The sequence below is a fragment of the Zingiber officinale genome, chromosome 5B (genome assembly GCF_018446385.1).
Source record: "Zingiber officinale cultivar Zhangliang chromosome 5B, Zo_v1.1, whole genome shotgun sequence".
NCBI classification, from domain to species: Eukaryota; Viridiplantae; Streptophyta; class Magnoliopsida; order Zingiberales; family Zingiberaceae; genus Zingiber; species Zingiber officinale.
This window is the reverse complement of record NC_055995.1, coordinates 42,798,047-42,809,186: the sequence shown is the minus strand read 5'-3', so window position 1 is coordinate 42,809,186 and position 11,140 is coordinate 42,798,047. Positions and strand designations below refer to the sequence as shown.

The window sequence follows — 11,140 nt, the reverse complement described above, 5'->3', positions numbered from 1 at the left end:
CTATACAATTATAAAAGAGGTAGACTATTCTAAGCTCCAATAGAGTTGCTCATGCTTGCTACAATCGCAAAAGAAACGGGCTGTTCGTGCCCCTTTCATAGCGCTAATCATACTAAGACTTACTGGAATTAAAGGGCTGTTCATATTTAAGAAATAGCACCAAAGATGAACTAAAATGCTGAACTGCAGAATAACTAAACCTATACGAACTACGGCTATGGCTGCATTCAGAGGGCAGAAATAAGGAACTGTTCCTGTTCGTTGCACAACAAGGAAGATTGGTAAGCTCTCTAAATAGATGTCACAAATAAACTCCCAAATTAATGTTCAGATCGAAAACCCGCAACTACACAAAGCAATGTTTTAGTATAAGGCCCGAGTCGAATTTCCGAGGATTATGCTAGAACGTGCTTGTTTTGGATTAAGAACACACTTTTTGGGTTTTCTAGATACGAAATGGGGATTTGGTATTCAAATTAAAATCATAAAACTAGAAATGAATTCAAGAACTTAAAGTACCCTACTGCAGAAATAAGTCTAAAAACCAAAAGAAACTAAACTTCAAACTATTCCTTCACTGATCTACAAAACTGCAAAAATTCAAAACTGCAGAAATAAATTTGAACTAAATGAAACTATACCCATTGCAATTATTGAACTATAAATTCTGGATTCATCTTAATAACTAGTAACTAATCTTAAGCCACCAACAATCAACTAGAAACTAAATCTGGTTAGCCACAACTTAGAAAACAGAATCGCAGAAAATATTTCTGCACAAACAGAACAAATCAGCACACAAAAACAGAACTAGCATATCAAATTCATGTAGAAAATAAAACTACAACTAAATCCAAACTATAACTATCAGATTTAGAAACAAATCTGCAGGAATAAGGAATCCTAAGCTAGAAACAAACTGCAACGAAAATCTAACATCCCTACACCCAAAACTCGAATCAATTTCGTCTTCTCCTTGCCGTCACACAAGGATCTGCAGAGAACACTCCAACAGAGATCAGTATTGAGTCTCCCAGCTACTGGCTAAGCTCAGTTTTCCTCAAGTGCTCACAGAAATCGTGAACGAGCTGAAACTCTGCAGCGCCGCCTGGAAAAGGAATCGCGAGACTGGAATGGAAGCTGTGGTTGATGGTTTGGTGTCGGGATTGGACCAGAGTCTCCGGAGGAACACCGCCTTTGACTCTGTGGATGAACGGAACCCAAATCGGAGGACCACCGCCGACAAGGGATGAAAAATCGCGAATCTCTGCTACAGTGCTGCGGCTGAAAAATCAACTCGCCGGCGACGCCCGATGGTCGGAATCTGATCGCCGGAGGCTGAGGAACTCCACGCCGATGAGGACAAGCTAAATCTCGGATTTGGATGAAGGGAGGAGCTGCGACCGCGCCGTCAAGAAACTGGCACGATGAACAGTAGCGCGAGCTCACTGTTCACCGTGCCAAAATGTCCTTTAAATACCTAGGGTTTTGGCTCATTGAACCCTAAGTTGGTGTAAGGCTCATGTGTGATCTAGCTTGGGTTTAAGCTCCTTGAAATCCATTGGAATCCAGGTTTAATTGAGCCCAAAGGTGGCCTTGCACTACTCCATTTGGTTGAGTGAACTAAGCCTCCACTTGAATCATGAGTCCTTGTGTACCCTACAAGACCAAATTCACAAAATGAGAAATAAATCATGCATAAGATGGAAAAATATCATAAAGCTCATAAAAACCTTGTTTGGGGAAACATAATCAAAATTGGAATTAAACATGTGCAAATATATAAAGAACACCAAATATTAGCCCAAAATTAATGTGTCAATTCATAGCTTATCAAATCCCCCACACTTATTCTTGCACGCCTCGTGCAAGTGAGCCCACCAAATTATCAACTAAGATGGTACCTCCTTCTCCTAACTATTCTTGATCATATCTAAAAGAAAGTAAAAGGAAGTTATAAGTAAGTATCAAGTTTCATAGACTCACACATTCACGACCTCTATTTTCACCTTGGTTCGATACTTAGTAAGTTTCATCCATCATGAATAAAATGAAAATGATAACATTTCTAATTCTCCCAAGGTAATTTGAGGTGGCTCTCTATTAATCTCAAATCTTGCAAAGGTGGAGGGCACTCAAGCTACTCATAGCAAATCCACTACCATAAGCTTGCTTTTCATCTAATTCAACCTCCATCACAGATATTAAGATGCAAAATCATGAAAATTCACAACCATTAGAAAGAAGAGCAATTTAAAATGTAAATGGAAGAATTAATTCTGATAGAGTAAATAAAAAAAATAAAGTTCAACTCAAGGTGGAAGACATGGAATTAGAATGCTATGTGATGTTCAATTTCAGCCAAGCATGAAATTCTGCATTTCTTCATCCCATTGCTTCTTGTTACTGATTTGGTTTTGTAAGCACACCAATCTGCACTCTTCCTTTCACTCCGCTCCTTTTCCTTAGCTGTAGCTTCTTCAAAATTTCCAATCCAATCTGAATTCTTTGATTTGATTCATCCTATACTCTGAGTTTCATCCATTCCATATCAACACATAAAAATCTGATAACTTATGGCACTGCACAGTGGTCATATGAATCTGTCCTTGAATTTTCAGATTTGGCTTCAATGACATTTCAGCCAAAATTTCCTATTTAGTAAGCCTTTGAACATAGTTCATTTGATAATGAATAAAGATGGCTTAAGTTCCATTCATTTCAGATTGGAATAGCAAGAAAACTTGGCACAAATCAACAACTTTCCTATGGCACAAAACTGTCATGCATTTAAGTCAGGATTTAGTTCCAATTGCAAGTGCACACTTCTTTTACCTTAACATCCTCTTCAATAATTGCTCGACTTCAAGACTTCACCTCTTTTTCTCCAATGACATAAAATTTCAGCTAGAATTTTACTTCCCTGTTACTGCAAAACCAGTCCAGAATCCCAACTGCAGATTTGTTTCAATCTTTTTCAGTTTTCAACTTACTTCCCTGTTTTGGTATCCCATTTCTTGTCTTAAATCTTGTAAACTCTAGAGAAGAAGGATAACCAATTATCAATACTAAGTGGCAGCTGGGTTTCAGATTTTGCTATGGTCATTAGCCCCTTAAACTTCATTCCGCACTACTAGTTTCAGATTTCCTTCAATGCTAGACTTTGTATCAATCTAACATGTTCAGCCACAAAAATTTTTCAATACTCCTTCCTCTTGTCTCTATAAACCTTTTACAATGCATATCCAAAGACCTTCCATTTTCCAGCAGTCCTGGCTCATCACAATTCTCATTCCAAATTGGCACAAAACTGCCATTTTCCCTGCAATTCTGCACCTTCTAAATTCTGCACCCTTCTGCACTTTCTGCAATTCTGCGCCTTCTGCAATTCTGCCATTTTTCCTGCTTTTTCAGTGTGCATTTCTATCATTCCAGCACCCTTCCCTTTTGAGTTTCAATTGTTCTTGATACTAAATTAAGTTTCACTTCCCAACTTGAGAGCAAACATTGTCTTCTTTTACTCTTCACATTCACCAAAATTCAGCCTTTCAAGTACTATCAAATGTCTTGCCATTTCCAAATTCCAGTGATTGAATTAAATCTTTGTAGAAGCTGTTGATGCTAAAGTCCCATTTGATACTTCGTGTTTCAGCACTTCATCTGAGCTTCACTTTCCCCTTATATCATTTCTGAAATCTTGATACTACATTCATTCCGAACTGCACATCTTTCCAATTCTTTTCAGAGCTGTCATTTCTGCATCTCATCAAATTCTGAATTTCAGCTTTACACACTTGACATCTTCAATTGATGTTACTGCTTACTCAATTCAAGCTTCAACAATTATCTCCATAAAACTTCACAATCACTAAATTAAACCATAGCTTGATTTACATCATATTTCAGCCAATAACATCACTTAAAAGTTACTGAACATTCAAAATTCCAGCAAGTTACTGCTACCAGAATTCTTCCAGCCGGTTGAGAGTGCTATCAGGATTTAAACAACAATTGCTGCTGAAATCTTAAGAGTTCCTAAGGTTTTCAAGGTCTGATAATTCAGAGTTGCACACGTTTGTTGTTGTTTTTTTTTTTTTCTGAATTCTGTTTCTGGCATTTTCCTCACTGTTTAAGTTCACTTGCTGCCAAATTTGTGTCCATTCAAGAGTGCTCCATTGATGAATTGTTCTGGCATTCTTTTGTGTCCAGAATAAATTCTGAAGCCACCATTCCTTGTGTTTGTAGATGCCATAAAAATATTGAATACCATTTGTTTCAACATCTTCTCAAATTCCAACTAAACTTCCACTCATTTGGATATTGCATTCTGAAATTTGATACAAACTGATACAAGATTTTCACAAAAGAACACCAATTTCAAACTAAACACCTCCCCCACACTTACTCATTTGTCCGTCCCGGCCAAAATAAAATCATCACATAACATTCAAGGTATCCACATCCAAAGAAGTAAGACATGAGAAAAGATCAAAGATATGATGATTTATGACAAGAAGAATAGCAAAAATAGGTGAGGGCAATGTAATAATGGAGTAAATTTCATGAAACATGACTTAATACTGCTCTAGAGGTAAAAATCAGATTTGAAGCAAGTTCTAGAGTGAAATAAGCTACAAGTGCATCACTTAAAATAGGCTCAAACTTCACTAGGTAAATAGAAATTATCATACCATTTCATCAATCAAGAATCCATCACTAGTATCAACCTCATGCAATTCTAGAATTCAATCATGTTATTGAGTCTTTAAACTTGATAGCCAAATTTAACATTCCTTTTCAAATCCCTTAAAATGATACAAAGAAATGTCAAAAGAAGGAAGTACCATTTATTCCTAAAACAAAAACTAACAAACTCAAAGAAATGGTAACTATCATAAAACCTAAATTCCAAAACTATAACTATGCAAAAATAAAAATTACTAATGTAACTCAAAATTTATTTATGCAAGAAAATTCTAAATGGAACCGAAATTTTACCTAAACAAATAAGAAAACTACCTACACCTAAAATTTATTAATTTGCAAAGAAACAAAAGATAAAGTGAAACTCCCCTCTAACTCGGGTAGATAGCATCAACATGTTCCATTTCCTCCACCACCAAGCCCTTCACTTCTTCATGAAACTTTTTAAGCCTTTGTCCATTAACTTTAAAAACCCGACCAGTAGACAAATCCTGGATCTCAACCACTCCATAAAAGAAAACATTAGTAACACAATAAGGTCCTTCCCATCTAGATCTCAACTTACCTTTAATCAATTTGAGACGAGATCGATATAGAAGTACTTTGTCACCAATTTGAAACTCTTTCACTTCAATTTGTTTGTCATGAAATCTCTTGGCCTTTTCTTTGTAAATCCGTGAGTTCTCAAAGGCTTCCAATCTAATCTCTTCAAGTTCTTGAAGTTGCAACTTCCTTTCTTCTCCAACCGTGTCACTATCAAGATTGCATGCTTTTACCGCCCAATACGCTCTATGTTCAACCTCCACAGGCAAATGACATGCTTTTCCATATACAATCCTGTAAGGGGACATTCCAATAGGGGTTTTGAAAGCGGTCCTATAAGCCCATAGTGCATCTTCAAGTCTTTTGCTCCAATCCTTTCTATCCGGTCTCACAGTCTTTTCAAGAATTGATTTCACCTCCCTGTTAGACACTTCTGCTTGCCCATTTGTTTGAGGATGATAGGATGTAGAAACTTTATGTGTAACCCCGTACTTATGTAGCAAAGCCTTCATGTGTCTGTTACAAAAATGAGACCCTTGATCACTAATGATCGCCCTGGGTACTCCAAACCTGCAAAATATGTGAGACCTGACAAAACTAACAACAACAGAAGAGTCATCAGTCCGAGTGGGAATGGCTTCCACCCATTTGGAAACATAATCAACTGCCAATAAAATATATGCAAATCCAAAAGAGGTAGGGAATGGACCCATAAAGTCAATACCCCAAACATCAAAAATCTCACAAAATAATATAAATTGTTGAGGCATTTCATTTCTAAGTCCTATGTTCCCAGTTCGTTGACACCTATCACATGATCGATAAAAAGCATAGGCATCACGAAAAAGGGTAGGCCAATACAAACCACATTCTAATATTTTCCTAGCAGTTCTTTGTGGTCCAAAATGTCCTCCACACTCAAAAGAATGACAAAAAGTAAGTACAGACTGAAACTCAGAATCAGGTATGCATCTCCTAATGATCTGATCACTACAAAACTTCCACAAGTAAGGATCGTCCCAAACATAGAATTTTGAATCACTTTTTAATTTATCTTTTTGAGCTTTTGAAAATTGTTTGGGATAAACATGTGCAACTAAGAAATTCACTAGATCTGCATACCATGGAGACTCACCCTGCAGCTGTAGAAGCTGCTCATCTCTGAAATCATCATCAATGGCCGTGCGATCCAAGTCTCCCTCAATCCTGCTCAAGTGATCTGCAACCAAGTTCTCCTTCCCGCTCCTATCACGTATCTCTACGTCGAATTCTTGAAGCAGAAGCATCCATCTGATTAATCTAGGCTTTGCATCAGGCTTCTTGAGGAGATACTTCAAAGCTGCATGATCAGAAAAAATAATCACATGAGAACAAAGAAGATATGATCTGAACTTATCTAAAGCAAAAACAATAGAAAGAAGCTCTTTTTCTGTTGTTGTGTAGTTTGCTTGAGCTGAGTCCAAAGTCTTGGAAGCATAGCAAATAACATGTGGTGCTCCATCCACTCTCTGTGCTAGTACAGCTCCCACTGCATAATCTGAAGCATCACACATCAACTCGAAAGGTAAAGACCAGTCTGGGGGTCTGATAATAGGTGCTGAGGTAAGAGCCTCCTTCAATCTGTCAAAAGCTTCTCTGCACCTCTGATCGAAATCAAACAAAACATCCTTCTGAAGTAGCTGAGATAATGGTAGAGCAATCTTACTGAAGTCTCTAATAAATCTCCTGTAGAATCCTGCATGACCAAGAAAAGCTCGCACTTCCCGCACGCATGCGGGGTAAGATAAAGAAGATATAGCGCTAACTTTAGCAGGATCTACTTCAATGCCTTTCCTAGAGACTATATGACCTAAAACAATGCCATGCTCTACCATAAAGTGACACTTTTCAAAATTCAAAACCAAATCCGTGTCGATACATCTACTCAAAACTCGAGACAAGTTTTCCAAACATGCATCAAAAGACGAGCCATAAACAGAAAAATCATCCATGAATACTTCCATGCAATGCTCTAATAAATCGCCAAAAATACTCACCATGCATCGCTGAAAAGTACCTGGAGCGTTGCACAATCCAAATGGCATCCTACGATATGCGAATGTCCCAAAAGGGCAGGTGAAGGTAGTCTTCTCCTGGTCCTCTGGGTCGATGCAAATCTGAAAATAACCAGTATAACCGTCAAGAAAACAATAATGGGATTTACCTGCCAGCCTCTCCAACATCTGATCAATAAAAGGAAGTGGATAATGATCCTTTCGGCTTGCTTGGTTCAGCTTCCTATAGTCCACGCATACTCTCCAAGAATTCTTCACTCTCGTGGGCACCAGTTCGTTCTCTTCATTAGCTACCACTGTCACCCCTGACTTCTTCGGAACCACGTGAATGGGACTAACCCATTTGCTGTCAGAAATCGGATAAATAATGCCTGCCTGTAAGAGTCTAGTCACCTCCTTCTTTACAACATCCAAAATCAATGGGTTTAGTCGTCTCTGTGGCTGTCTCACTGGCCTCACATCCTCCTCTAAGTGAATCTTATGCATACAAATGGAAGGACTGATCCCAGGAATATCTGCCAAAGTCCATCCAATGGCCTTTTTATGCTGTCTCAGAATCTCTAACAATCGTTCCTCCTGATCCGGTTCCAAATTCTGAGCTATGATGACAGGTAGCTGCTGATTTTCTCCCAAATATGCATATTTCAGATGTTGGGGCAATGGTTTCAACTCCTCTTGTGTCTGCTCCATAATAGGTGATCCTAGGGGTAATGCTGCTGAGCAATCCCCTACACATACCTCTTCCTCTCTGAGCGATCCTAGGGGTAATGCTTCTCCCAAGCAATCCCCTACGCATTCACTTGAATTGACATCAGATTCCTCATCTAAAACATCTTCCAATAATGCAACAAATTCATTCACTGTACCAAAATTAGAAATCTCTAAGTCTGAATCAACATCTGACAAGAACTCCATGCCATCCAGCTCCTCTGAGATATCCACGCTAAGTATAGAATGATCCTCTGTAGGATGCTTCATAGCCTCAAAAATGCTGAATCTAACCACTGTGTCTCCTATCTCCATAGAAAGAGTTCCAGCATGCACATCAATCTTCGTTCTAGCAGTCTTCAAGAATGGACGTCCAAGAATAAGCGGGGCCCTGTTCGCAAGCACATCTCCCTCCATATCTAAGATGTAAAAATCTGCAGGAAAAATTAACTCCCTCACTTTTACCAATACATCCTCAATCACTCCTGCTGGGTGTGCTTGACTACGGTTGGCCAACTGAATCACTACACCTGTAGGCTGCAAAGGTCCAATTCTTAATGACTGAAAAACTGATTTAGGCATCACATTAATAGAAGCTCCAAGATCTAACATTGCATCCTCAAAAATACAATCTCCTATAACACAAGGCACGGTGAAAACTCCTGGATCTTCACACTTCTGAGGAACTGGCTGAAGTAATGCTGAAACATTCTTTCCCATACTGATCAATTCATTCCCCTTTAATTTCTTTTTGTGCACACAAAGATCCTTGAGGAATTTGGCATATTTTGGAATTTGCTTAATCATGGTAAGCAAAGGCACATTCACTTCAACTTTGCTGAACAATTTCACCAATTCTTGATATTCCCTAGCCTTTTCTTCCTCCATTTCTTTTCTTGGTTGTACACTTCTTTGAGGGAAAGGTAATGGAGTAGAATGCTCGGCTTCTTGCTGGTTAGAAGTTCTGTCCAGATTCTGTGCAGAATTTTCCAGATTCTGTGCTGAATTTGGAGCTGAATTTGAAGCTGCTGTTGGGGTAAAATCCAAACTAAAATCTGCTCCACTAAATTGAGTAGATTCTGAAGTTGCAGGTTGTGTAGAATGTAGCTGATCAGTACCAGAAATGTCATTCTGTTCAGATTCTGTTGACTCTGAATTTGCTGGATAAATCTGAGAATTCTGTAGGTTTGAATCTGCAAATGGTCTGGAAAAACACTGCTGTGTTCCAGCTGATAACTTCTGATTTGGCTCTGAAATTGTTTTACCACTTCGAAGAGTTAATGCACTCACATTTCCCTTAGGATTTGGAGTCGGTTGTGAAGGTAACTGCCCAGATCCTTGGTTCTGCATTTGATTGATGTTGCTAGCAAGTTGCCCAATTTGTCTTTCAATGTTTTGCAGCGTTGTATCAGTTCTTTGCTGGTGTTGCTGCTGTTGCATCATTTGTTGTTGTTGTTGAAGCACTTGCTGCATCAAATCCTCAATTTTTGAGCTACTAGAATTCTGCTGAGGTTGCATTGATCTAGGACTTGTAGAAGATGGAAGTGCAAGCTGAAATTGATGCTGATTCGAACTGCTTGGCTGCTGGAAATTCTGCACAGGTTGCTGAATTTGCTGATAATGGTTTTGCTGGTTCTGTGCATTCTGAAGTTGTGGTTGAAATGCAACATTCGAATGCTGAAAATTCTGAAATGGTTGAAATTGCTGATTTTGGTTGAAGTTTTGCTGAAATTGTGGTTGCTGGAAGTGCTGATTTTGCTGAGAATGAACTGCTGGATGGTTCTGGAAATAATGTTGATTCTGCTGATGTTGAAATGATGGCTGACCAATCTGATTTTGTGTTGGCTGCTGATAAAATGTGTTCCCATACCTCAAATTAGGATGATCCCTCCATCCCGGATTATATGTTGAAGAATTGGGATCATATTTATGTTGCTGAAATTGAGGTCTTGAAATGGCTGCAACGGATTCATCTTGATGTAGATTAGGACAATGATCCGAATAATGATCTTGGCTTGAACAAATTCCACACAACTTCATCATTGGTAAAGGAAAATTTGAAACCTGACTTGAATTTTGCAACGCCATTTGCTTCACTAGAGAGGTCAATTCTTGCAAATTGTTTCTGATTTCTTGTTGCTCATTCGAAACCAAATGAGTTTCATTAACCACTCTAGTCCCAAGAGCTCTACTCCCAAATTGCTGTGAATTTTCTGCCATATTTGAAATTAGCTCTCTTGCTTGATTTGGAGTCTTATTCACCAAGGCTCCTCCAGCTGCTGCATCTATCATGCTCCTATCCATAGGAAGTAGGCCCTCATAGAAATATTGAACAAGAAGCTGATCACTAATCTGATGTTGTGGACAACTCGAACACAGCTTCTTGAATCTCTCCCAATAATCATAAAGAGTTTCTCCCACTACTTGTTGAATACCACAAATGCTCTTCCTGATAGTTGCAGTCCTAGAAGCTGGGAAAAATTTCTCCAAAAATGCTTTCTTCATATCAATCCAACTAGTAATGTATCCAGCTGGAAGGCAATATAACCAGTCCTTTGCTGCTCCTGTCAAAGAGAATGGAAAGGCCCTCAACTTAATGTCTTCTTCTGAAATCCCCTGTGGTTTCATGGTAGAACAAACCACATGGAACTCATGTAGATGGCGGTTGGGATCCTCTCCTGATAATCCTTGAAATTTGGGAAGCAGATGAATAAGTCCTGATCTGAGTTCAAAATCTCCTGCCAAATCTGGATAAGTGATGCATGAGTACTTATAAGCCACATCTGGTGCTGCAAGCTCTTTCATAGTTCGATCCCCTTCTGTTATCTGATTATCCATCTCTGAAATTCTGCTCTCACAAGTTGCTGCTGTCCTAGCTTGTCTCCTTAAAGCCCAAAAGGTTCTCTCAATCTCCGGGTCAAGTTCAAGCAATGTTGCAAAGGAAGACCTAGTCATGCAAGCCAATAAACAATCAAAATTCAGTAGATATTCAATAAAATCAGAAAAATCAGCAAACTAAAGCTGAGAAAATTATTCACAATCCAAAACAAACAAACAACTCTAGCAAAGTTTAAGAATCCCCGGCAACGGCGCCAAAATTTGGTAAGCTCTCTAAATAGATGTCACAAATA

General features: G+C 38.7%; 1 protein-coding gene across 3 annotated transcripts; it reads right to left on the bottom strand.

Moving 5' to 3' along the window:
* Positions 1 to 698: 698 nt before the first annotated feature.
* On the bottom strand, positions 699 to 10,876 carry LOC121984378. Of its 3 annotated transcripts, none has more exons than XM_042537283.1 (2): positions 6,370 to 10,876; positions 699 to 1,659 (listed from the first exon to the last, which is right to left on the bottom strand). In XM_042537283.1, the coding sequence occupies exons 1-2, from the start codon at positions 10,845 to 10,847 to the stop codon at positions 1,641 to 1,643; spliced, it is 4,497 nt and encodes a 1,498-aa protein (XP_042393217.1). In that variant the 5' UTR covers positions 10,848 to 10,876; the 3' UTR covers positions 699 to 1,640. The 3 variants fall into 3 exon arrangements, with proteins under 3 accessions (XP_042393217.1, XP_042393216.1, XP_042393215.1); XM_042537282.1 differs by having other exon boundaries at positions 6,383 to 10,876; XM_042537281.1 differs by lacking the exon at positions 699 to 1,659 and having other exon boundaries at positions 3,370 to 10,876.
* Between the last annotated feature and the right edge of the window lie 264 nt (positions 10,877 to 11,140).